Source organism: Alternaria arborescens (genome assembly GCF_004154835.1).
Source record: "Alternaria arborescens strain FERA 675 chromosome Unknown contig_7, whole genome shotgun sequence".
Classification (NCBI taxonomy): Eukaryota; Fungi; Ascomycota; class Dothideomycetes; order Pleosporales; family Pleosporaceae; genus Alternaria; species Alternaria arborescens.
This window is the reverse complement of record NW_021167862.1, coordinates 867,159-893,896: the sequence shown is the minus strand read 5'-3', so window position 1 is coordinate 893,896 and position 26,738 is coordinate 867,159. Positions and strand designations below refer to the sequence as shown.

Here is a 26,738-nt window from a genome sequence, read left to right as displayed (position 1 = left end):
CACGGCCAAGGGGCGCAACTGCGTGTCAAAAGATCATGCACTACCGTCAATCGAGCCGGTGCGTCCTATGAGCCCGTGAGTGCTTGAGCCACACGGCACTGCAACGGCTTTCCCTTTCTCCATCCAGTCGCCACCGCCGAGTGCTACCGTTTGACACAACGGGCCCTCTCCGCAATGTGTCAAGCCGTCCAACATCCCTAAACTAAACACCCAGAGCCACAAAACCGAACGGGGTGTTTCAATGATTATTAAGGGGACTCGTACGAACTCATGGCGCTGCATACCCAGGTAATGGGGAACGGGTTAATCCTCACTCTGCATATTGTCCTGTTTCTGGGGTGCATAACTACGGTGCAGCCCCATTGACCTGACAGCCATACACCCCAAGCATTAGCAACACCTCTCTCACACGGCCATTGTTGTTGCTGTAGCGCCATGGACTCAGCGTGCAGTTCCCCAACGTTTCGTGCTCGACTCGTACCACCCCAGGCCCTGTGTTTCGAGACTGGCAAAGTCGGAATATAGCTCGCATAAGAAACACCACCCCAATTATAACATCATCTCAGCCTGAACAGCAACAACCGCGGCAAGAACAATCATAACCCGTGCGATGAACAGTCTCATCTGTCAAAAGGCAAAGGCATAAAGCTGTCGGAAACAAACAAGACGACATTGTTTGATCAACAATGGCCTACTTTTGGACCATCCAACAGCAAGCTGCGCCTCACCTCCGCAAAACCCAGGAGATTAGTTTAGACACCCTGGTCGCAGGACGAAGACCCTCAATCAATCTGCGCCGCATCGTGGCTTGGGCCCTCGAATCATGGCCACCCAAGATGGGGTTAGAAGCGGCGCGTGAAACCACACTACCAATCCTTCGCTTCGACACGCATGGCAAAGTTTGTATCGCTACCAGATGGAGATCTGCGGAATCCAATCTACCTCAGCCAGCGATGAAGGTATCGAGTGGACATGTCTAGCTTAGTAGCAATATAAAATTCTCCCATCGTGGAGTAGAAACACGGGTAGGTCGGTTCTGCCAAGGCAGGTCCAGTAATCTTTACGTCAAAGCACTTGCCGCTTCTCTGTCAACTCAACCGTTAGGGTACAAAATTCTACGCGATTCACACTAGATTTAGTGTCATGACGCACAGCATTTTTGACAGATGCGACAAGCTTTCAGCCACCCGGGAGTCCATCTGACTATATCGCCCAAGCACGGCACAGCATCTAGCTCCGCCTGTGCTGCTACATCTGCACATCCCATACTCGAGATGTGACCTGGCTGGAGCAAAAAGTAGCCAGACCCTGTGAAGGCATGCCAAAAAAAAAAAAATCACCACCCATTCCTACACAATCATCAAACAACTTGATTGCTACAAAGAATGTACAAATTTCATACCGCCATGCCCTGCATCATCCGTTTCACACTTCCCAACCTGTCATAACCATGACCAATGCCAAATCTCTCATATTTATCTTAGCCATCCAATGATAGAGATCTTCATACCTCGTCATCGCTGTCATCGCCCAGCAGTTCGCCTTCGTCGGGATCCACAACCGCGTAATCTCCCCTGCCGCGCGCAAAACTGCTTCTAGAAGTATACGTCCTGCCGTAACCCCCATATCCACCTCCGCCACCCATTCTGCCAGCAGCCCATCTATAAACGCTGCCTACGAGTAGAGGCAGTGCACTGATGACAGCCACGAGGCCCGATACAGCAGCGATGGGCCATTTGACCCATGGCGCATCCGAGTCGAATGCGCCACTTCCGCTTCCGTCACCCAAGCGAATGCGACCAAATTTGCCGTCCCAGTGCTTCCACACATAGTATCCGACACCGCCTGCCGCAGCAAAGGGAAGGACGATAGCCAAGAACAGGGAGAAACCTCCGATGCCATGCTTTTTCTGGAAGTCCTCTTCGAAGCCGGGGCAAGGGTGTGGTTCACCCGTCTTGTCAAATTCCTGACCGTCCTTGCAGGTGGAGAGAGGGATCCTGCGGAATCGGACGTCGGTGTAGTACTCTTTTACGTTCTTGTCTTTGCATACGGCAGACGCCTCGGGCAGCGTGAGACCGGCCACAAGCTTGCAATCACCACTTGCGTCGCGCTCGTAGTTGTATGCACTACTGATTGTTAGCATGTGTCGCTGGGCAAAAGTACAAAACAGGTCTTACCATTCAAAGTCTCGCCTGGTGCAGGAGCAATTTCGTGCAATGTCGTGCATTTGATCGATGCGCTGACCGTTTTTGCACTTGGCGTCTCTCTTCTTACGGTGGTATTGTGCTACGTGACCGAACAGACACTGAGGCTCCTCTTTCTGGAGCGGGTGCTGTGGAATCCAGAGGTCGTAATCACCGCTGGTAGGATTATTCTCATTGAGCTCACATTTTTTGCTGAACTCTGGTAGACCGGAGAAGTCAAGGTTGACAGCAACAAGTTCTTTGCTGTCTTTACCCCAAAGGAGGAAGTTTAGAGAAGTGTCGCTAGGCACGGTAGTGATGGCTTCAACGCGTATCTTATGGTCGGAGAATTGGTAGAGGTTCCACTTTGAGCCGTTGTCAAGGGAGTAATAGACGTGGTCAGTATCTTCTCCGCGGCGGACGATGACTATGACGGAGCCTTGGTCGCCAAACTCCCAGGCGTAGGTACCCTTCTTGATCTCGGTCCAGGTAATACCTGCGTCGGTCGTCATGAAGGTATTGGCTTCACCAAAGGTAGACAGCTCTGAGCCAACATTTCCAACAGCAAGCATCATCCCTACTGCTGTCGGAGAGGAGTACATCTCCCGAGGATCAGCACGTTCTGTATATCCATGAATATGCAGACCGCACTTGTACTTGTCGGAAACATCACATTCGTATGCCTTGCCTTCCGAATCTTTCTCAGGCGCCTGAAGAGGTTCCCAGTCAGCGCCGTCGTTATGCGTGATGCGACTCTGCTTCTTCTTCTTGGATCCTTTGTTGACCTCATCGACGTTGACGATGACGTTGGCGACAGCGACTCCCTCAAGACCTTGCATCTTCTCGAAATCGACGTAGCCTTCCATATTTCGGTTCACAGCGGCAAGGCTCATAACGTAAGATGTGCCATTGCTGTTACTCTTGATAATGGAACCATACTCCTGATCCTGTGTTGGATTGACTGTAACATGAAGGAAGACCGCGTGTGTGGAGCTGTCCAGAACAGTGTAGGCTGTCTGGTGAACGTCAAAGAACCTGGGTGGGAACTTGGCCTCGGCGAAAGTGTTGGCGTCAAGACTCGCATCCAGATGGAGAGTCCCATCATCAGCTTTGGTCGCGACAACGATAAACTCAGACATTGTCGCAAATTCCACGACAGATTTGAACTTGACATCCTTCTTCTTGAACCAGTCCTCACTGGAAATGAGTTCAAGGGGAGCGCCCATTTCCTCGTTTGTGTGCTGTTCGCAGAAGATCTGCTCCTCCTTGACGCTTCGACCAGCTTCGCGCCAAACAAATGCGCACTTTTTGACGTATGGTACGAGCGGCTCCCAGCTTTCGTCTTCACCGTTCTTCTGTGAGACATAGGCTACAGTATGACAGTCTTTATCGCCAGCTTTGTCGCAGTGCTTTCCACCCATCCAGATGATCCAGCTCTCCTCCTTTGGATGGAATTGCATAATCGAGAGCCTTTCCTTATTGGGCATAACGGGTGCCTCGTGAGAGCGGATGCTATCACGACGTCCGCGGTCTGTGGAGTAGTAAAATTTCTTGCCGGCAGTCAAGAAGTAAACTCTGTTGTTGTCGTACTGGTGAGGGTAGATTCGAACAACCTCATCATCCACAGCCTTTTTCCATTTCTTTCCATGGTCATGAGTGATGTAGGCCGTTCGCTCATCGGTCAGCATGACAACTGTTTCGTCTTTGTCGTCATCGCTCTGGGTATTGCCCTCGAGATAGTACTGCTCCAAGAATTCACCTCCCTTGAACCTGGTGATTTCGCTCGTAATCTTGTCACTCTTTGGTGGCGGTCTCTCAGTGTCTCCGCATTCACGCTCGACTTGCTTGTCTCTTTCGGTCTCGCCTTTGCATTGGTCACCAGGTATCTTTCTCCAACCGGAGCTGGCTTTGTATGTCTTTGCGTCGCCCTCGCATGCGCCTTTGGGTAATTTGAAGGAGTCGTTGGGTTCGCACTTCTTGTCCTTGCCTTCTCCAGTAGGTGTAAATCCGAAATCGCATTCGTAGTCTCTGAATTCGTCGCAATCACATGGCTTGAAGTTTGGTGTCGGGTCTTTGAAGACCTCTTCAACAAAGCACTCAGCATCCCACTTTCGCCGGCGGAACAGCTGCTTGTGCCCCATGACGCAGCTTGGGTCACCGTCTGCATCTTTACGCACAGACCATTCGTCATCAAAATCGCTGTCACCACACTTCTTCAGCATATCAGTGAAGTCCAGGTGGATGATAACATGTTCTCTGCCACCGCCATCCTTCTTCTTAGATGCGTAGAGCATGAACTTCAAGCTCGTCGAGTCAGGTAGGGTTGTGAGTTCGCGTGCGCGGATCTTGTAGTCAAGCTTTATCTTCTTCCATGTATCTTTTCGCCCATGCTTGAACGAATACCTGATCTCGTCGGTGTCGCCCTCGTCGAATACGGCTACCAAAATAGAACCCTGGTCGCCAATTTCGTACTTGTGCGCATCTTCAAGCGCCAGTTCCCATGTGAGACCGGCGTCATCAGAGACATAAAGATCGCCGTCGGTGTATTTGCCCAGGTAATCTCCAGTATTTCCGACACCCATGACGATGCCTGGTGCGGGGCTTGAAAAGACCCTCCCGCTGTTGTGCAGGTTAGTCACCGAGTGCAAGTGCAATTCTGCGTCTTTCTTGCCCTTGACTGTGAGCTTCTCGAAAGATCTGCCGTCATCAAAGCTGATTCGCGACTTTAGTTTCTTGCCCTGACCCGATTTTTCTACCTGTTTCCAGTTGTCAACAGTATTTACCAGAACCACACCCTGGATGTTTGCGATCTTCTCGAAATCGACGTATCCACCTTCGTTGCGATTTGTATGCTCCATGTTCTTGGTGAAGTGGGTGCCGTTCGAGTTACTCGTGTAGAGGTTGCCCATGTCCACGTACTTGGAGGTCATGACATCGACTTGTATGCTATAGTCGGTCGACTCGAGGATAGTGTATGCATCTTCCTCGATTTTATGATCGCCGAACTGAGCATGATGCCATGTCTCGGTATCTTGGGTTACGTAGAGGGCGAGTTCGTTGGAGTGGTCGGCTTTGGCGGCGGCGACAATATAGCCCTTGACAGCGGCCATGTTGGCCATACCCTGAACGGTACGTCCAGATGACATGACGGGCTCCTCTTCATCCTTGAAGTAACTGCGCCCATTAGCTGCTACCCATTGTTGTAGTCGGTTGCCACTCACTTGTCAGAAATCAGGAGCCTAAAGTCCTTTGACCTGTCCGAGTATTTGCCTCTGGTGATGCACAATATGCGGTCATCGTGCTTGTCCTGGCCTTGGAGGAAGCGTTCGGCGCCCTTTGCCCATTGGCACATTCGGCGGTCGTCGATGAGGATCTTGGGCTTTGACTTGAAGCCATCAGTCGTGTAGTAGGTCTAGCCTAGATTAGCCGCTGGAATCACAAGCAAGATATACGGAACATACCCGTCCGAGACATGGCGCAGTAAAGCAGTTCTCGATCTCGTGAATCAGGATCTTCTTGCTATCCTGGGCGTGCCAGTTTACGGGTACTTGGGGAGACGGCGGAAACTCCGTCTCGAAACTATCCCAGTTCTCGCCCTGGTCATATGTGACCCAATGCTTCTTTTCGCCCAAGACCAATGCAACCTTGTTGTCATATGGACTCTTGATTATGCCCAGCCCGTGTAGGTCTTGTAATTGCTTCCAGCCCTTGCCAGCATCGTGTGACCGCCAGATGCTTCCCGTCTCGAGTTCTTGCAGTAAGGCGACTCCGGAATCGTCAAAGTACAGGATGTTGACGATGTCGTTCTTGAATGCCGTCGTCTTAACGAGCGGCTCTTCTTTCTTGGCGGCGGCGGTCGATGCTAGCGCCAGCAGGGCGGGCAGCAGGAGGCCCTTAAGGTATTTCATCATGCATAGAGGCGATGGAAAACGTGTGTGGTGAGGTCTGAGGTATGCGCACAGTTGAAAGAACAGCTGGCTGTTGGAGAATCACAGCCTCGAAGCTATGCAGCCCCAATGACGCTTGGCGATCTGAAACAGTCGATGCGCCGCGGTGGCGTAGGTGTAAACGGAGCGCAAACGTTGAGCCCGACGCGTATAAAGATCCAAGGAGCAAGCTAGCACAATCTAAGAGCTGTACAGGAGATTCTAGGTTATGAGGCGCAGTTACGCGATGATGGGTAGCCAAACTGGACAGATACAGCTCGCAGCCTCCCGCGCGTGGTGACGAATGGGCGGACGTCCGCGGCTTCTGGCCGCACCCAACATCCCTGTCGCTCCTGCACCTGAGATGGTTATTGCCGGCCACAGCACGCGACTGGCACTTTCACTCTTGAATCCATTTCTTCTACAAAGTTGCTAATCCTATCTACACCCAGGCTTTGCTTTACAGCATTCACATTACTGCGGTCCCCCATCTTGTACAGCTCGTGCTGGATCCATCCAGTGTGACGATGCTATCGTCATAGCAGAATGCATCTCAGAATCAGCCACATTCAACTCAACGGGTCGACATAAGCGTATTCGTATCATGTATCAGGACTGGCATCCCCGCAAAGAAACTGGACGACTGCCATCTGCTTCAGGGTCGCAGTCGTGGTGATTGCCAAAGTTGGTGCGTCAAACGTGGCTGTAATGGCGATACAGATCCATGGATAACCACGTCATGGAGTAACGTATCCAACAAGACACATGCACCAACCTTGATGATGTACCGAGACATCTTTTGTGCATATCAAATGCAGATGTACCTCATTTGAGGTGCTATTTGGCGACGCGTGTCAAGTTAACGTGTTGTTCAGGATACCGCGTTTTTCGTCACTTTACGCGTTCTCCAGCCCCGCCTACCGTATTCTGATGTGCCAAGAAGGGCCGCTCGCGGGTCTCGCGATCCCAACGTTGCTGCTGCTACAGTTGTTCTCACCACTCCATGTGATGTTACAGTTGCCTTATGTCTTTTGTCATTGGCTTTGATATCACAAGCAGTGCACTGATGTACTATTACTTGTTCTGCCGATGTTTCTCCGCGGTTAAATTGCTCTAGCGATTGATCTCGCTACCGCGCATCAGGATGCTTCCACCGCTCATCCCTTCCTATGGCCTCTCATCCTAGTCGATAATCTGACTTTGCGTATCGCCAAACCCCACATTTGATGAAGACCTGCAGGAATGTTGTTCAGAGGGCAGTGCCTCTTGCATAGGTATGTGTCAAGACTGCCGAGGTAAGCGGATCAGCTCATTCATGCTCAGGGAGAAGTACGGAATATAGGATGGCTCCTTTCACCAGAGTCGTTATCTTCTCTTGTGGAAACAAGGGGTCCGCAGTTGCTGCATGGCTCATAGTAACCTTGGAAGGATGGGCAAATTTTGTTCATTTTTTAACAGCACACAGCCAAACAGACGCTTCTTTGAGGGGGTCTCTAAACTGCATGCCAATACATCTTGCAGAAAAGAGCGATTATTGGGGGCTCCTCCGCTGCGCTAAGCTTTCAGATTGTCAGCATTCGCATATTGCTCATCCAATGCTCGTTTTGCCCTGGTCATCCTAGAAGCTCGTGTTATGCAACTGCCTATTAACAATCCCGATGACTCTCAGACGTCGGTTATTGATCCGTCGGACAGTATTTAAGAAGCCCAGGCGAGTTTTGTGTGGTTCTCCCATCATTTCAAAATCATGATGCCTCGACTATTCAACATCCTAGCACACTCCCTTTGTGTGTGTGTCATCCTAACGGCTGCTGAGGAGAGCAATACTCCAGGACCTATCGAACTGGTCAGAGATGTTGCAATCATCGGCGGAGGTGCGTCAGGCACTTATGCTGCAGTTCGACTTCGCGAAGACTTAAACACGAGCATGGTGCTCATCGAACCCAGGCCAAATCTGGGAGGTCACACTAGTACCTACCACATTCCCAAGACCAACATCTCAATCAACTTCGGAGTTCAAAGCTACCTACCATACGGGCCAGCCAAAGATTTCTTCGCTCGCTTTGGAATCCCCACGGCAATTCCTACTAATCAGAGACTGACTGCTCTGAATGTCGACGTTGAAACTGGTAAGATACTGGAGGACTACAGTGCTCCAAGTGCGAATGCGACCAACGAAGCATTTCAGCGATGGCTCTCTATCACGACAAAATACAGAGAAATCCTGGAGCCCGGTTACTGGGACTTCCCATCCCCAGTGGACATCCCTGCAGATCTACTTACGCCCTTCGGTGACTTCGCCAAACTCAATAAGCTGGAGGCTGCCGTTCCACGTATAGTGACAATATCTGGGGTGGGGTATGGTGGTGTTCGTGACCTTTTGACTTTCAATGTCTTACAGGCTTTTGGAGCGTCGCTTACGAATGGTCAGTCATCTCTGCAGGCTCGGCTACGATAGGACCTTGTGTTCTACGTGCTTCCTGGTATCTCTTACTGTAAACGTACTAACTTACTGAGCCTAGACTTCCTGAGCGGCACCCTGTTCAAACCGATTGACAACAACGGTGTTCTCTATGAACGTGCACTCGAACTTCTTAAACCGGATGTACTATTGTCGAGCACTGTGCAGGATGCGATGCGAACTGCAAACGGAGTGGAGCTTTCAGTCAAACAAGGAGATACCAATTACGTCATCAAAGCACGTCGCGTTCTATACACTGCAGGGCCAAGCCTGGATAATCTAGCTCCTTTCCATCCTGACGAAAAGGAAACTGCTACTTTCTCGAAGTGGATCCCAGGAGCCGAATTCGTAGCAGTTTTAGAGGCGTCTTGCCTACCAGAGAATCACTCGATCACATATCTGCCTTCAGCAGCGGTACCAGCTGATCAGCTTGCGATCAAGGACTGGCCATACAGTCTGCGCTTGGATTCAACAGGACCTCCAGGCCAAGGTCTTTTCCGCGTCATATTCGGTGCCAACTACACAGTGACCAAGGACGAATTTACCAGGCTCGTCTTGAAAAGTGTCAAAGATATTCAAAATGCAGGAACTGTCCCCTCAAACTGCGACGCGGAATTCAAGGCTCTTTCAGACCATAGCCGACCTTCGTGGCCGCAATCAGCTGAGCAGCTGCGAGCAGGATTCGTGCAAGACTTGTACGATTTGCAAGGATATAATGACATGTGGTATACTGGATATGCTTGGGGAGCTCAATACAGCTCAACTGTCTGGGCTTTTACTGACACTGTCCTTGAGAAAATGTTAGGAGATTTGACGGACGGAAGCTAATTCGGATCGTTGGCGCACACGCAGCGCAACTCTCATGGCCTGAGTTGCCGTAGATGACTAGGTATTCATTAGTTAGGCGCACGTCAAGACTCAGATAATGAAAGATACTCAATGCATCTGAGCTAGACTATCCTTGTGAATACGAAAAAGTGGTACATACGTGGTGCTGCCGTCATAACGAATCCTCGTTATAACATGCTCGGCTTCCATAGTACACAAGAAGACAGTTTAACGGAGATGACCTACTGTAGTGGCCCTCGTCGAGGTTATCAGCAACAGTACGAGCTACTATATGCGTTGTATACCAGAGCTTTGTCTACTATTGTGTCATCATACCCGACTAACCGTACAACAGCAGGTGCAGTTGGAAACCCAGTGGACCTATCTGTTCTGCGGCTTCTGGTGAACAATTAGATTGGGTGAACGTAACGACTGTTTTCTGCAGCTTCGAATGCAATCATAGTCTTTTGGGTCCAAGTCTACTCAGATATCCCCAGCACGCGTGTACCAGCATGTACTGTGCAATGGGACTGACGATGTCGCAGCGCAAGCCGAGTGAATGATCCATGAGCGAATGAGTCGGCCCTGCGAATGAAGCGGGCAAGATTGAGGAAGTATAGAGAAGAAGAGGAAGCTGGCTGGAGTTTGGTCCCTTGATGGGTGATTGGGGAGTACCGAACTTTATCGGGTTCCTGCGTCGCCGTCCCCACCGCTCCGGGCTTCTCCTTACCTATTCCTTTGTGTACTTCCCATCTCTAAAACCAACCCTTCCATCACAGGCGTATTTATTTCAGCGGGAATATATTCGCCTACGTCGATCTCGGCCTGTTCTTTTCTGTCCCCGCGCTGACCTCTCACGCATCGAAGAGTACAAGATGGCCTAACCAGAGCAAATCGCACGCAAAATCGTCAGTACCTGAAAATACCGCATTGTCTTTGGATAGCGAAGGTCAGGACATCAATCAAAATCTGATGGCTTGGTCTAAGGAAGTTGTGGACCGTGAGAGCCAGAACCTCATGAGGTAGAAGAGCCAAAGGTAAACTACGTAGCACATGAAGGCTCAATTAGATGTGACCAATGCAGCAGTCACTACAGCAGAGGATGATTTTGACGACGAAGACGACAATTTCTGAGATTTCGACCTCTCTTGCGAAGAACAACCTTGGAACTTCTGTGCTCTCACAGCTACGAAGCTCCTCGCATCTACGCCACTTTTCGGAACCACTGTACAAAACTTAGCGTTGTCCGAGCCTTCACCTTAATCGACAAGCGTGCATGCTGGGTTTCAAAGTCGTTATATTAGGGCTAAAAGCTGATGTACACCAAGCCAGCTAATACTGGTTCGGCCCAACCTAATCAGCCGCCAGGGGGCCCTTGAACGTTCACCCTTCCGCTCCGTACCAACAACATGCACTACGACGCCATTGCCACCTACCCAAGAAAGAAGACTTATTCGCATCATATCTATCATATCTATTAGCGAATGGTGCTCTGGCTTATCTCTGCAGGCTGATCATGCCAAGATCAATTAAGCTAGATGAAGATGTATTGGCCGAGTATGGGGCGGAAAGTGCGGGGATTGCAGCAGCTCTATATTTAGTGAGAACAATTGCTGTCGATACTGGTCAGGCTCAGAGTATCAGTATGAAGATTGCGTGTTGACCATATTCCAGAACTTCTGCATAGCCTGCCGATCATTTAGGTTGCTGCCTGTCCCAACGTGCCGCTGCGAGCGCCGAGCTGATGTTCTATGAACCTGCTGCGCCGCTACCTTGCTTATCGGCAAGATCATCTATTGCACTTGAGACTACAGAGTGAGATACAAGGATGCAGCGTGTGGCAGATAATATCTGCATTGTAGTCGACGAATAGAAGCCGTCAGAACCTCACCACAAGGCTGCGTAGAGGAGGCGCGGGACGGGCTCAACCCTAACGTGGGCATCGCGGCATATGCTTACCATGTCTTGAGGGCTTTTGAGCTGTGCTTATCACGCTTGGAAGTTGTGGCTGACCAGAGTAGAAATCCCTTATACATCCATGGATATCTGGGTTGCCCAAACCTGACCTCGGGAGCCTCACACCTAGTTGTGAAACATTGACGTTGAGGCCCATCTTCGGCGACTATCTGCTCCAAAATTCGCTTCGCGATGGCGTACCAACAACTATCTAAGATGCAGCACGCCGTGGAAGTGACACCAGTCAACGAGGACTACACCCCGCCTTCGTCTACGCTGCAGAACTATGAAGAGATACATGACTTCGATTTCAGTCCTGCCAGTCCGCGCTCAACGGTCAAGTCACCGTCTATAAAGAAGCACGTACCACATTGGAGTTCCTCTACAAACAGTACAGCTGTGACTTCGGAAGTATGTAGCACAAAGTCTAATAACCAGGCTGGGTTGTCCCGTGCACGGTCCTGGGCTTTCGAGAGTAAGACATATCCCCGGATAAACTACATTCAGAACATATACTAACTCGATACACCTACATCTAGTTCTAGCCGTTGTCGTTGGTCTCGGTGCTGTTGCTTCTATAATTGGTGTAGTATCGAAATACAACGGGCGTGCGTTACCTGACTGGCCTCACGACATCACTCTGAACGCTCTTATCGCTCTGTTAGCCACGTTCGCAAATGCCGCAATGTCTGTTTGCCTTTCAAGTGGAATATCGCAGGCAAAATGGATCCGATTCAAGCAGGCATCGACCCCACTATCTGATATGGAGGCCTTCGATGATGCTAGTCGTGGTTCGTGGGGTTCCATCAAATTACTAGGAACTGCCAGAGGAGGGTACGTCTTTAACGCGCCAAATCGGCTTATGAAGTGACTAACGCACGTCCAAACAGATTTCTCGGATCATTTGGAGCTACTGTCGCTGTTGTTGCCCTTGCTCTTGGGCCTTTCTCTCAGCAAATCGCAACCTACAAAGTCCGAAGCGTGGAAAGCGACATAGGTGCCACTATACCCAGGGCTCTCAACTTTACTCCCGCATTAGCAGGTAACACAAGCACGAGTGAGTAGTCTTGTACGTTGAATGATACTGTAAACTCATACTGCCTTAGCTGGTTTCGTGCCTATCCTTCCACTCAAAGCAGCAGTTTACAATGGCCTGTTCGCAGAGAACAACAGACCTGCGGCGTCGCTACCATTCAAGTGCCAAAGTGGTACCTGCGTCTGGGAGCCCTTCGAGACCCTCGCTGTTTGCCATGAATGCACTGATATCAGCTCTCTCATTACGCGGTACTGTCCACCTGAATTGGGTCCATCGCCAAACATGTCTTCTTGCGGGTGGCAAGTTCCACCAGGAGCACATCGTGAGTATCATCTATCCATCAATAACAAATGAATAAGTACTGACTCGTTGCATCGTTATCCAGTAAACACAAGTTCTGATGTATTTAGTATGACGTCCTTCATACCATCTGCCTATGGAGACATGCCCCACTCTACGATGATCCGGCTCATCTTCATGGGTACGGAGCTTCAAGACACACCAGATAAGCTAAATCCTTGGGCATCGCAATGCAGCCTACAAGCATGCGCGAATACACTGTCCGCATCGGTCACAAACGGTACACATCAGGAGAACATCACGCATTCAGTACTCAATCATACTGTCATTGACATGAGCTCACCTGATCCTGCTGCTGACTATGGCGTGTACATTGCTGGCAATACAGACGACACTGCGTACCTGCTCGGCATGGAGGCGCTTTTGAGCATACGGGGTTGGTTCAGCGCGATCTTTGCCAACGGCTCTGCGACACGCACGACTAGCGATTTTACCCTTAGCGTGACAGATCCAGACCGGGCCGTTGTAGTCAACCTCACAGTCGGAATCTCATCAGGCGAAACGTTCTTTGATACGGACATAGTGACAGCATTCTACTGGAACTACTACGAGTACGCCAACGGAATCAATATGCTTATGAGCGATCTGGCTATATCGATGACCACCGCCTTCCGTGGCTTCAATGGCGCCGTGGAAACCAACGGGAAATCGATAACGGTTGAGTCATATGTCCACGTCCGATGGGGTTTCGCAGTACTACCGATTGCGGCTGTTGTGGCCACTTTGGTTTTCCTGCTCGCTGCGATGACAATGACACATACGTCGGGCACACAAGTGTGGAAAAGCAGCGCGCTTGTTTCGTTCCTACATGGTTTGGATCATCAAACGAAGGAGAGGTTTGATACCAATGATAGCTTGGCAGCTAAGAAGAAACAAGCGAAAGCAGTCAAGGTCAAGTTGTATACGGATGACCGGGACAATTCTATCCTGGGAGTAGAGAAGGCTGCATGCTAATTTCAAAGGAGATATATTCATGTTCCGATTGATAGGATAGAACTCAGAGCATTTGAATCACTATACCCTGCTTCCGTGATCAATATCCTTGCTCTTCCTTCCTTCACTACTGATTTCGCTCTCCGTATCACTGAGCAGTCCATTCCAAGCATCGTCGTCAACGCTGTCCACGTCTTCTTCTTGTCCGATGTCCTTGTTTACCTTCACATTCACAAAAAGTATCCACAGTCCGATATCGTACGTGACTCTGCAGATTCCAGTAGCCAGGAAAGCCACCCAAAAATTATTGCTTCCAGAAAGGAATCCTGTGATGGATGGTCCGACGCTCATGGCTAAAGTCCGCAGCATGCTCGTGATACCCATGGCTCCTGTACGCTCCTCAGGCTTCACAACTGCAGCAATGAAAGCTGTACGTGGAGCTTGATCCATGCTATTCAGAGTAGCTCGGAAAAGTAGCAGTCCAACTGTCCAGCCGACGCTTGAAGGAAGTGGGATGAAGGCGCTAGCTATCGAAGAAGGAAGATGAGTGAAGACCATAGTGTTGATCAAGCCGATACGTTTAGCTAGTGGCCCGGCAAAGATCGCTCCAAAGGCGCAGAGAAACTGGGAAGCTGAAGTGATATCTCCAAGCGTGGACTTCGAAACGTGGAATTTTTGGTCGACGTAGTAGTTCATTAGCGAATAGGGTGTCATGCCGTCTGCTAAGCTGTCGACAGCCAGGAGAATCCAAAGCTTATACATGACAGATCGTGTAGTTTTTGAGATTTGGCTGAAGTAGCTCTGTTTCTTCTGTAGTGGTGGGCTCCTGATGTTTGCTGGTCGTCCTACATTCTCGCGGTCTTGATCGAATTCATCCGTTGTGCTTGGTGTCATGGCCTCTAGTAGTACTTCTTCCTCTTCACCATCATCACCACCGCCACCACGTCTTCGTTCTTTCATCTCCGCAGTCTTTTCACCAGCAGCTTCACATCTGCTACTGAGACCGAGACAAAGAATGCTTCCAAGCACCCCGAAGGCTGCATAGCCCCAAAAGAGAGCATGATATGCTTTAGTCACGTTGCCGCTGCTCTTCTCGAGAGCATGTACTGTTCTTCCTGCGACTTCCGCACCAACAGCCCCAGCCATGGTTGTCGCTGTGACATACCATGAGAGCACATCGCTCCTTGTTGTCTCATCTGTCAAGCCACTCAAAATGCTCTCCTCGACAGCCCTGAAAGGGCCACAGTCCGCACCAGTGACAGAGATGATGCCGAACACTGCCGCAACCAGAAGGACGAAGAAATTTTCCGACAGAGCAAATGCAACACCTGAACAAGCCATCATTACACTACCCATGAACAAAATCCTTCTCCTTCCGAGTTTATCCGCTACGAGAGTAAGCAGCAATGACAGCAGGACATCTCCCAACAAAGTCAATGTCATGAAGACCCCAATTCTTGAATCCGGAAACTTGAGCGAGGAGAAGAAAAGGGCAAGAATCAGCGACGGAATGCCTGCCGTGAACATTCTTAATGACCGTAGTGTAATAATAATGTATGCATCTCGTCCTGTTGCGTTGAGTGATGTAAATCCGAGAAAACCGGCGATTCGCGTTAAGGCTGCAGGAGCCATATTAGAAATGTGTGCTGCGTTCTGGGTTTGTACTCAAGGGTCTTGGAACAACGTTTGGTAACAGAACACAGAATCAGTATCAGTTTTTGTTTTACAGAGATCGGATAAAGAACGGTTGAAGAAGAACGGAAAAGCTCTCATCCTACAAAAGACTGATGGCCACCCGCGTTGTTAGTGTGAGCGTTAAACCCGAGACGGCTTTAAGCTAAAAGGCTGCATCTTGCCTGACTCACGCCTGCACATGTGCGACGCCATCGAAGTACGTTCTAGATCGTTTTTGGATGATTGCTCAACGGCATCACTACCTACATTTGCTGCCGTTGTGCTCGTTCGGCGATGCTGCGCGGCCGAGTATCGCCCCGCGGTGAATGTGGGGTTCGGTTGCGTCATTGCTAGACTTTCGATGGTGCGTCGCGTGCCCCGAACAGCTTCATCACATACGCGACACTTTGGATCAACGGAGCACTCCCGGGACTTCCTACAGAGTCTTCAGGTACAGCGAAATACTCACGCACCTTTTCCTTCTCAGCATGATGGATATCGACCCAAAACAAGATCTGTTCGTTCTATTGTTGATCTAGATTCTCGTTCTCTGGGTTCCGCAGTAACTTCTGATTTAGCCGCGTAACACATGTAAAATAAACGCAAGTCAGGAAGCAATACGTGTAATCGACCGTGTTTTCAGAAAAGGGATGGGAAGAAACAGAAGCTGGAACGAAGACAGGATGCTTCCAGAAGAACTAACGCCCAACCAAGCCTACGTATCAGGCCATTGATGAAGCAAAATGTTTCTTCTCGCGAGGATTTAGATGCGATTCAATAACGTGAATTCATACGCTCTTGATAATGTATCATCATTTACAAACATGGTATGAGGAAAACATTCTTCCGAGTAGATGGTTGGCTCCATTGTACTATATGATAATCTCACAGCCTAGTCATAACACCACAAATGATGGCAGCCACAGCTAGGTACAAGTTAACACCAATAGCACCTAGAGACAACAGGGTTTGAATTTGGCAACTACGCATCCATAACGTATGCAAGCTTCTGCGTACCGTTGCACATGGAGTACGGGTACAAAGTGGTTTCGCGATCTGCTAGAAGATTGAGACCTGCGATGGCTGAACAGCTTTGGATGGTGGTTCTCAACGAGAGAAATCTTGGAAATGATCTTTCGAGGAGTGAAAATTGCAATCTTACAGGATGTTCCCGCCCATGTGGTTAATCACCTTTCATGTTTCATCGGATAAAGGAGTTCCGTACCAAATTGAATAAACAACTTGGAGAGACGCCCTGAAAGTGGAAACAGCGCTGCGCTGAAATGGAAAGAGGAAGAAGAAGGAGAAATTAGGCTTTCGCGAGATTAAGAACTTATTTAATGGACGTTATCGAGCCAAAGAGATAAGGGCATTCTAGGTCTGCCACATAGCCAGTCAAGAACTTCTTATCCAGACAAAGACTTGCCGGGGAAATAGACATTTTCGACGTTCGAAATATGAGAAGTTACGTTACCTGAGCTCATAGTCCAAGAGTATTGAACAGGAGTATAGGTTTGGGATAGGCTCGTAAGACCTGGTGTGTAAACGGCTCAAAGCCAGGTGACAGAATTGCCAAAGCCGCCCCAAAAGATGTCAATATCGCAGACTTCCTCAACTGCAATGGAAACAGGAAGGTGAATGACCTCCACAGTCCTCAGGTGGCCTGATCGAAGTTATGCAGTCGGCCAACTGGCTTCGACTGGCGTGTTTGAAAGTAGGTCCATTTCAGCTGTCCAATGCACTCGGACGGGGAGACTAGTAACGGGGGCTTAGTAAACATAGAAGAGAACCTCTAGTACTTTACGGGCTTCCTGTCTATATCAAATAGGATAGCCGGTCTAAGTATCATGCACAGTGCTCAGCGATAAAGACGCTGCCCCCCACTACCAGCCCATGGAATTTGAATGTGATGTGCGTGATGCCTTGATCGGAGGCGATGGCAAGCCCGGCTAGCGCTGAATAGTTGGCATTGAACTCGGGCTGTTGATTGTGGAAGGCGATGCTGCCGCCCGGGAGGCCGGAGAGAAAGATTGGCTTGGAAGAGAAGCCAGTTCAGCCGTCGCAAAGCTATCAAAAGACAGTCAACCATGTCCCATCAACGGATCGGATGGTTCCAGTGCCTGAGTAGCAGACATGTCTGTTGCGCAGGGTCAAGAGAAAGGAGAGGAGACCAGCAAGCCGGAATACTAGATTCTGCGTGGCGAGACGCATGGTGCCTTATATTTTATCATCGTCGCATGGTGCGCTGCGACACCATCAAGACGCTGCTAGCCTTGTGTCATCTGCTCCGGCTGCTCCGTGTGAAGGCCGACAATCACTATGTTGGTGGCGCAATATCACATCTTCGCGCTATCTGTTAACACAATAATGATGCAGTACAAATGCGTCCGGGCTGTACAAGAAATCGCTGTGATAAACTGAGCTTGATGCACAACATGGACTCTTCGGAAGAGTGCAAGATTGAGACTGTTTGTATAGACAGAGGGATCGCAGGCAGCAGTCGATCATGGGTGCGGATGAGACGGAACTACAAAGAAGCAGTTCGTCACGGGTTTTGACAAACTGAGTGTGTAGACGTTGGAGGGTGTGGATGGAAGGCAGCGGCCTAGGTATCGATGTGTCAGCGGAGACCCCGTGATTCATGATGGGCGGCCAAACTTGGATGACGCCGAACTATCCACTCTCCGCCTACAATACACCCTCAAAGATGGAAAAAGAAAATCCAGCACCGTCACCACCCCTGCATCGCGAGTATCTTTTGGTGGCGCAGTGAAAGGACACTGACACTCGCCGCCGGCAAGAGCGCTCCCATGGAAATGTCAACAGTCGCACAGTCTTGGCTTGCATGGCATGGGCCGAGTTGGAGTAACCCTGCAGTAGGCATGGCAGTGGAACAGAGAGTTGGACCAGTCGTTCCTCGTGCATGCTTCGTCCCGCGGCATCCATGCCAAAGATTCGGGCCCGGATAATCGGAGGCGGCGGACCTATTGGTCTTTCATGCGCTGGGGTACAACTCACCCGCCGTCGCAGGTATGATGACACAAGGCTTCCTTTGACAGCAAAGAAACAGATGATGGTCGTGTCTTCGGTCTGCGAGGCCTGACAGGTGCAGTGAAGCTTATGCTTAGTCTGCGTGCTAAGCTGGCGGCGGCAGATTCAACAGGGCGGCCGAGGTCAGTCTGGTGAAAGAGCAAAAACTGGGGATCGTCGGTGTGAGCCTTTGCATAGCGGCCTTCAGGGTCTGGTCCCTGTTGCTACATGTGTGTGGCCATTTGTGAGGAGGATCCAGAATAATAGTGAGCCATAATCGTGCATGTGCTGGCGGTGAGGGCAGAGGGCCCTGAGCGCGAGCGATTTCATGTCTTATATCCGCCTGCTCCCCGCTGATGCTGTTCGTCTTCGTCTTCGTCTTCCTCCGCCCTTCGCCTTCTTCGACGTCCAGACCCTGCAAGCTTGTGTTGTGTGGTCGCGGCTAGCTGCACCGTTTTTCCACATCCTCGCCGTGCCGCATTCTCGTCGCAAAACGCCGCCCACCCTTCCCGACCAATCTCGCAGCAAAAGCCGGGGTCTCCCCATCTGGCCCGCAAGATCTGCAGGATAGCGCAGCAGAGAATAGGATCCAGCATCTTCTCCTTGCAAATCAGCGATTTTACAAATAGCATTCACGGGACAGACTTTGGAAATTCCCACGCGCAAGACAGCAGAGTCAGCTGTCAGGTACCCGGTGTGCACCACTCCGAAGAGCGTCTGATAACTAGTGGGAGAGCTAGGCGGCGTCAGAACGTGGGAACCTTGGAAACAGCGGTCACGCCCGAGGTCAGCACACACACTGGCCGACTCCTTAGTAAGGAGTAAGTTAGAGAGAGGTGCCGGGTGAGGCGGTCACATTCTGCGACAACCCACTTTCCGCTGTTCTTCCACGCTCGACCCTCAAACGCGCAATCTGCGGGCGACCACGACAGCACATCTACCCGCGCTTCCTCCCTCGCACCGCGGCATACTTCCCTACCAGCAAACCTCGCCTCTGCCACTGTAAAACCCAAAGAGCGCCAAATCACACAGCAGCAACCATGCACCGCAAAAACCCCATCAGCGTGCTTGTCTACAACACGCTCTTCCCAACGCCGTCCCCGACCGACCCACCCTCCTTCAGCGCCCATCTCTCCAAAAACCTTGTCGGCGAAGTTCGCATCGAAACAGCAAACTTCTACGGGTCGCTCGACACCATCGAAGCGCGGTACCCAGGCTTGAACTACGCTTTTCAGCCACATCGAAAACGTCTTGGACGCTTCCCACACCACAAGCGCCTCTTCGATGCTTTCGATCGGCTTGGCCTGACCGAAGCGGAGATTCAAGGCTTCTGCAGGTGGGAAGGCACCCTATGGGCACGGGAGCGATACGAGCGGGACGAGGGCGTAAGAGTAGTAGACACAACGGGCGTGGACATAGGGGCATGGGTCGACACACGACGAGCCTATTCCTCAAGGAACAACGGAGCGGGAATCAACGTGAAAACAGACATTGAAGTGGAGATTGAGGAACTAGAACACAACCACCACCATCACCACCATCATCATCACAGCCAGTCTACACGACCCATGCAACACAACAATGGAGGCGACACGGAAATGCCCGATTCTTCTTCTTCGGCTGAAGAAGATGAAGACGAAGAATCCGACTCGGATTCAACCTCCAACGAACTATCCTCCTCGGTAGGCTTCTCTCTGAACGCGCGTCTGCTCCACGCCGCTGCCCTGCGGGAGTCTTCCGGCGCAATGAACATACCAATGGACCCGGAATGGGAACAATACCTCAAAGAAGCATCCGAGCGCGGCGAGCTCAACATTGACGCGACACGAGAAGCTCTGCGCACCATGGCTGGCCAAATCGCGCAATTGCACCAGTCGACGGTTGAGGCCGAGAGCAGCGAGGCCGTGCCTCAGACGTTCCAGCCACCCGCTGCTCCAGCTTAGGAGCTGGAGTTGGGGCACAGCTGGATGATGGATGTAGAGGTGTTGGAAGCGGCTATCATTATGTTTACAAATGCTTTTTGATCGAGGAGATGATAACGACGATGATGATGGTGGCCCATCTTCCAGAATGATTGTTGTTGGGGGGCTTTTTTTATTATTAACTTGGTCGCTTTTCTCTCTTTCCTGCACTGCATGGCGTTTTCTCTCCAAGACAATGGCGTTCTGACGAGGGATTTGCGGGTTATGCATGGGCGATTCGCGAGATACCCCAGATTCTCTGCTGGGCCTTTTTGTTGTTGTTGTTCGGGTAATGCTTCTTTCACCACTTACATAGATCAGCGAGCTTTGGATGAGCAACAAGGGGACGGGGTTCGGCATGCACGGCACATAGTCATAATCCATCACGTTTAGATGTTCAATCAGTTTCTTGTGGTATCTTTGGTGTCATTGTTATGTTTGTCGATTCTCACTATAGAAGTGATGGTTGTTTGGGTCCATGCGGTAGAGCTATCAAGTGCCTACTGATACTCCTGGCTGTTCTGCTGGGAACACTTCCCGCCTTAGCCGTGTGAGAGCTAATAAGGCCCCAGGACTGTGCTCTGCATGAAGTCCCTCAGTCCTCTGCAAGCATCATTTGTTATGGGCAAGGCAGCTTCCTGTACCGCTCAATCTTTGGAGGGGGGTAAGCTGTGATTACGAGGAGGTGATATGTTTGCAGCATATGTTGTAGTAGCGCGAGGTACTACATCCATTGTCGCCTTGTCGCCTTGTCGCCTTATCGCCTTCCCGAGTTGCCGAAGCTGAATCCTCCGGGTCCCCTCTTCGTGCCCCTGGTAGTTCTGCCGTTGCCACTGTCCTCGTCAATCTCCATGGCATCGTCGCCCCCCATACCCATTAGATTCCGCTTGCCATTATTCTTCTCGTCACTGGCCTGCATGACTGCCTCGAATGCTCGCTCCTTCTTCCGACGCATCTTTTCTCGGTCGAACGCCTCCTTCTTTACCTTGGCAACTTGTGCCTCCAGATCTGCTAACGCTGAATCGCAACGTTGTGACCACGATTGCAGGGTATTCTGAAGGGTGGGTAGTGACCCTGGTGCGAGGTCGCGGAGTGGTGAGATGGATGTGACAGAAACAAGCGAGTGTGCGGGGTCGAGTGTGGCGGTAATGAGGCCGGAGTAGATGGCAGTGGTAATGAGCTCCTCAAGAGCGCGTGTGGTAGGCAATTCAAGAGCTGTCATGAGGTGCTTGTAGGTAAGGGTGTTGTGGGAGTGTGAAAGCGGCAGTAGCGAGAGTAGCAGGAGCTTCTGGTGTTGCTGTGCTGAGAGTTTTGGGAGATTTGGATGAGCTTCACATGGTCAGCAACACGATGCAATGTTCAGGCGATTGCCAACATACCTTTGTAGTCCTCCCAAGTTCCCCAGGCGAAGATCTCGAGCAGAGTAAGAGACGAGGCGTACTCTTCCGAGCTCCGTAGCTTCTGGATGTTGGGTGTCTGCAATAATTCGGCGAAGACATATGTGTTTGGCGCACTGGTGGCTTGCATGATCAAGTCCGATGCTGCTCGTGGAGAAGTTGCGGACTTGCTGAGAGCGAGAAAGGGCTCGAGAGCGTTGAGGGCCTTGGTTTGCTCCATGTTGAATCGGTGTAGACGTTACAGTATCTGTAGTGGTGGAGGTTGCAGAGTTGATCAACTCATCAGTGTATAACGGAGGACGAGCAGGCAACTACGCATGTGAGGTACGTCTCTTGGCAATCGCGGTCGGTCGCGACTGCCCCGCGCGACTGTCGACCCCACTCGCCTTCACGCTCGGACTTGGTTCCATCCAGCTCGTGCAATTCTTTGGAGCAACAATAACGCTTATTAGGTGCGTGTTTTCTTCTTGCAGTGGGCATCCAAGCTCGCAACCAACGCGTAAGAAGATGCCCTGCGGTCAGTAACACAGACCTTTTGCTCGTATTCGACACCGTCTGCTCCGCATACACGAGCTGGTTTTCTCACCACACATTATCAGTCAATAGCGTACGCACTTACAGTTCCCAAACACACCAGGTCCGGCCCACTTGTGTTCGGTGACAGAGTGACTGTGCACCCTCAGACTGTGTGTAGACATGTCGCAATAGCACTTTGTTTCGTTCGGTTAAATCGATCCAGAACCTGAGGCTGCGCGTGTCTCACCTGAGCATCAAGCAAGGGTTTTACGTTCCTTCCTGTTTCACATGCCAAGAAGGAAACACTGTCGTCTTATGGCCGTGTCGCAGCAAAGACAGCCCCAGTTCCTAGATTTCGAAAATAGTCTTAATCTTTTGCCTGTCAGCCTGCGGACATTGAGTGTGCCCTGCATTGCACCGCGCTTATACTCTGACAGCTTGACCTTCAGCTCGTGGCGGCCCTCTCGCAATCACGGCCTATCATCATCCTTCGGGCCCGCTCTAGCCTCCTTTCGACAAGCCGCGGCGCTGGGCTTTAATCAGCACTGGGACAGATTGTGGCTGCTGCACTCCGTTCATCAATCGCCATATTAATAACTTCGCCATCTGGCACTACCGGAAGCTGGCCTTCCTTTTTGTTCGCGAGTCCGCTGTCCTTTCGCGTCTGCAACCTCGCGCTGTCGCAGTACCGCCGCAGTCATTCCATTGCTTTCGCTCCGACCGTTCCGCCTCGTACGACCCGCCTTCGCCCCCAATTTGACCCGTCGAATGCTGCACCTGGTTCAGCATCGCAGTTTCCAGTTCGCAACACCGTCCGAAGTTGACAGCACCGAATAGACACCCTAGCCAATATGGCTCCTCCGGCGACAGCGACCGCGCACATGGCTACAACAACGCTCAAGGTTGAAGGTATGACATGCGGCGCATGCACTTCTGCCATCGAGTCGGGTTTCCAGGGCGTCAAGGGAGTAGGGAATGTGTCGATAAGCTTAGTGATGGAGCGTGCTGTTATCCAGCACGATCCCGAGGTCATCACCGCGGAAGAAGTCAGGGAGATCATCGATGACAGGGGGTTCGATGCAGAAGTGCTCTCGTCGGATCTACCAATGTCGCATAGTGCAGATGATCATTTCCTGAGCGACTCCGAAGATGAAGAGGAGGAAATGAATGGAAACATTTCCACCACCACACTCTCGGTTGGTGGAATGACATGCGGAGCGTGTACATCCGCCGTGGAAGGCGCTTTCAAGAACGTAGCTGGACTCAAGTCTTTCAGCATATCACTTCTCTCCGAGCGCGCTGTCATCGAACACGACACTACAATTATAACCCCGGAGAAGCTGGCCGAAACGATAGAAGATGTTGGCTTTGACGCGCAGGTGCTGGATACCGTGGCCGCGACACCAGCACCGAGGAAGAGCAAGGGTCGGAAACAGCAGAAAACAATGACGACGACTGTCGCTGTTGAGGGCATGACATGTGGCGCATGCACATCGGCCATTGAGAGCGGGTTCAAGGACGTTGAGGGTGTATACCAGTTCAACATTAGTTTGCTCGCCAACCGTGCCGTGATCGTCCACGATCCCTCCAAGCTCACCGAGGAGCAGTTGGCAGAGATCATCGAGGACCGAGGATTCGACGCCAATGTCTTGTCGTCCGTCGACAGTAGTATACAGCAGTCATCAGCAGCCAACGTACCTGTACAACTCAAGATCTATGGAATGCCCAACTCTAGCGCTGCTCAAGAACTCGAAGGATTGTTGCGAAAACGATCTGGAATTACCTCCGCAACCATCAACTTCGGAACTTCAAGGGCCACTATTCAACGTGAGCCTCAAATCATTGGTCTGCGAGCCATCGTGGAGGCTGTAGAAGCAGCTGGATACAACGCGCTTGTCGCGGACTCTGAAGACAATGATGCCCAACTGGAGTCTCTGGCAAAGACAAAAGAAATCCAGGAATGGAGAAGAGCTGTGGTATTCTCCGCCTGGTTTGCAGTTCCCGTGTTCTTGACAAGCATGTTCATCCCCATGTTCCTGCCATTCATCAACTACGGTGGTATACGCCTCATTCCTGGTTTATATCTTGGCGACGTGATATGTCTGGTCCTCACGATCCCAGTTCAGTTCGGCATCGGAAAGCGCTTCTATGTGTCTGCATACAAATCGCTAAGCCATGGTTCTCCCACGATGGACGTTCTTGTCGTGCTTGGTACCTCGTCCGCCTTCTTTTTCAGTATCTTTTCGATGCTGGTATCACTCTTGATTTCCCCACATACCAAGCCGACAACACTCTTTGACACCAGTACTATGCTGATCACGTTTATCAGCTTGGGCCGTTACCTCGAGAACAAGGCGAAGGGTCAAACTTCCAAGGCGCTTTCTAACCTCATGTCCCTGGCCCCATCCATGACCACTATCTACGCGGATCCTATCGCTGCTGCGAAAGCTGCTGAGGACTGGGACGTCAAGGAAGAAAAGATGGAGCGCAAGTCAACTGATGGCAATGCTGTTGAAGAGAGGGTCATTGCTACCGAGCTCATCGAAGTTGGTGACGTGGTCATACTTCGCCCAGGAGACAAGCTTCCCGCTGATGGCACAGTAACACGTGGAGAATCGTACCTTGATGAGAGCATGGTTACGGGTGAAGCTATGCCCATCCTCAAGAAGAAGGGCGCATTAGTTATGGCCGGTACTGTGAACGGAAACGGACGTCTGGAATTTCTTGTTACTCGAGCCGGCCGTGATACTCAGCTCAGTCAGATTGTGCGCCTTGTCCAGGAAGCGCAGACAAGCCGCGCCCCGATCCAACGCCTTGCAGACACCGTTGCTGGTTACTTCGTCCCTATCATTATCACTCTCGGTCTCTCAACTTTCGTTGGATGGATGGTACTCAGCCACGTCCTACCCTACCCGCCTAAAGTCTTCCTCGATCACGCTAGTGGCGGAAAGTTTATGGTTTGCATCAAACTCTGCATCGCTGTCATTGTCTTCGCCTGTCCATGTGCCCTGGGTCTTGCGACACCTACCGCTGTCATGGTTGGTACTGGTGTTGGAGCTGAGCAAGGTATCCTCGTTAAGGGTGGTGCTGCTCTCGAGACTGCCACCAAAATCAACCATGTCATCTTTGACAAGACCGGCACGCTTACTGTGGGCAAGATGAGCGTATCTCAAGCCGATATACAAGGAGGCTGGGAAAGCACGGAGAAGAAGAACCTCTGGTGGACGCTCATTGGACTTGCGGAAATGGGCTCTGAGCATCCCATCGCCAAAGCCATCGTTCTCTCTGCGAAGGAGCATCTCCGTCTGGGACCTGACGGTAGCTTAGACGGCTCTGTTGGAGACTTTGAAGCTGTCGTCGGTAAAGGCATTACCGCGACGGTCGAAGCAGCCATCTCTCGCGAGCGCACCCGCTACACGATCCTTATTGGTAACACAGCCTTCCTCACCTCCAAGGGTGTCAATGTCCCGGACTTTGTTGAAGAACCTCTTACACCTGCTGCGAATGCCAATCCTCGAGGCGGGTCTCAGAACCGCTCTGCTGGCATCACCACGATTCATACCGCTATTGGTAACACCTACACTGGCACGTTGAGCTTGTCTGACACTATCAAGCCTTCGGCTCGCGCTGCAGTTCTTGCGCTATCACGTCTGGGTATATCATCTTCCATTGTTACTGGTGATACATCCGCTTCCGCCCTTGTTGTCGCAGCGGCGGTTGGCATTGACGCTTCAGACGTCCATGCTTCGTCCACACCCGCAGACAAGAAAGCTATCGTCGAAGACCTCCAGTCTCGCGGTAAAGTGATCGGCATGGTTGGGGACGGTATCAACGATTCCCCTGCGCTCGCTTCTGCCGACATTGGCATTGCCCTCTCTACTGGTACGGACGTCGCTATGGAAGCTGCGTCTATTGTTCTTATGACCAACACGGATCTTCTTGCCATTCCGGCTTCCCTAGTGCTCAGCCGTGATATCTTCTTCCGCATCAAGCTGAACCTGGCGTGGGCGTGCATGTACAACTTCATTGGTCTTCCCTTCGCAATGGGCTTCTTCCTGCCCTGGGGCCTTTCACTCCACCCAATGGCTGCTGGTGCGGCGATGGCATGCTCATCTGTCAGTGTCGTCCTCAGCTCTCTACATCTCAAGTTCTGGAGTAGACCAAGCTGGATGAAGGTCAGTGTACTCGATCCCGGTGCGCCAATCGATGAAAAGGAAACGGAAATGGAGAAGCAGAGTAAGATTGGCGTGTTCTCTACCCTCAAGGACTGGATCGGTGATGCTTGGGCTGCGAGGAAGAGGAATAAGGAGGAGACCAGCTACATGCCGTTGAGGGATATGGGAGATCAGTAGTCATGGGGCTAGCAATCGTGTTATCCTGAGGCAAGTCAGTGGGGTGGATGTTATTGTTGTTGTTGTTATCATTATTGGTGAAGCGTTTAGGATACCACCTCTTCTTGGTCTTTTCCTTAGTTATC

At 51.1% G+C, this 26,738-nt stretch overlaps 7 protein-coding genes across 7 annotated transcripts; 4 read left to right on the top strand and 3 right to left on the bottom strand.

The window, feature by feature from the left end:
* Nucleotides 1-1,504: 1,504 nt before the first annotated feature.
* Nucleotides 1,505-6,091, bottom strand: AA0111_g4059 (Vacuolar protein sorting/targeting protein 10; the record flags this gene model as incomplete). Its single annotated transcript, XM_028650015.1, has 4 exons — nt 1,505-2,126; nt 2,178-5,357; nt 5,405-5,595; nt 5,645-6,091. 4 exons carry the CDS (start codon nt 6,089-6,091, stop codon nt 1,505-1,507), a joined length of 4,440 nt encoding a protein of 1,479 aa, XP_028508305.1.
* A 1,765-nt stretch (nt 6,092-7,856) lies between these two features.
* On the top strand, nt 7,857-9,398 carry AA0111_g4058 (hypothetical protein; the record flags this gene model as incomplete). The annotated part of the gene is made up of 2 exons (XM_028650014.1): nt 7,857-8,535; nt 8,632-9,398. 2 exons carry the CDS (start codon nt 7,857-7,859, stop codon nt 9,396-9,398), a joined length of 1,446 nt encoding a protein of 481 aa, XP_028508306.1.
* A 2,148-nt stretch (nt 9,399-11,546) lies between these two features.
* AA0111_g4057 (hypothetical protein) lies at nt 11,547-13,704 on the top strand (the record flags this gene model as incomplete). Its single annotated transcript, XM_028650013.1, has 5 exons — nt 11,547-11,829; nt 11,894-12,188; nt 12,245-12,411; nt 12,461-12,712; nt 12,776-13,704. 5 exons carry the CDS (start codon nt 11,547-11,549, stop codon nt 13,702-13,704), a joined length of 1,926 nt encoding a protein of 641 aa, XP_028508295.1.
* A 60-nt stretch (nt 13,705-13,764) lies between these two features.
* AA0111_g4056 (hypothetical protein) lies at nt 13,765-15,210 on the bottom strand (the record flags this gene model as incomplete). Its single annotated transcript, XM_028650012.1, has 1 exon — nt 13,765-15,210. The coding sequence occupies one exon, from the start codon at nt 15,208-15,210 to the stop codon at nt 13,765-13,767; it is 1,446 nt and encodes a 481-aa protein (XP_028508296.1).
* A 4,217-nt stretch (nt 15,211-19,427) lies between these two features.
* AA0111_g4055 (hypothetical protein) lies at nt 19,428-20,330 on the top strand (the record flags this gene model as incomplete). The annotated part of the gene is made up of 1 exon (XM_028650011.1): nt 19,428-20,330. One exon carries the CDS (start codon nt 19,428-19,430, stop codon nt 20,328-20,330), a length of 903 nt encoding a protein of 300 aa, XP_028508463.1.
* A 775-nt stretch (nt 20,331-21,105) lies between these two features.
* On the bottom strand, nt 21,106-21,965 carry AA0111_g4054 (hypothetical protein; the record flags this gene model as incomplete). The annotated part of the gene is made up of 2 exons (XM_028650010.1): nt 21,106-21,677; nt 21,728-21,965. The coding sequence occupies 2 exons, from the start codon at nt 21,963-21,965 to the stop codon at nt 21,106-21,108; spliced, it is 810 nt and encodes a 269-aa protein (XP_028508464.1).
* A 1,147-nt stretch (nt 21,966-23,112) lies between these two features.
* AA0111_g4053 (putative copper-transporting ATPase) lies at nt 23,113-26,613 on the top strand (the record flags this gene model as incomplete). Its single annotated transcript, XM_028650009.1, has 1 exon — nt 23,113-26,613. One exon carries the CDS (start codon nt 23,113-23,115, stop codon nt 26,611-26,613), a length of 3,501 nt encoding a protein of 1,166 aa, XP_028508293.1.
* Nucleotides 26,614-26,738: the final 125 nt, after the last annotated feature.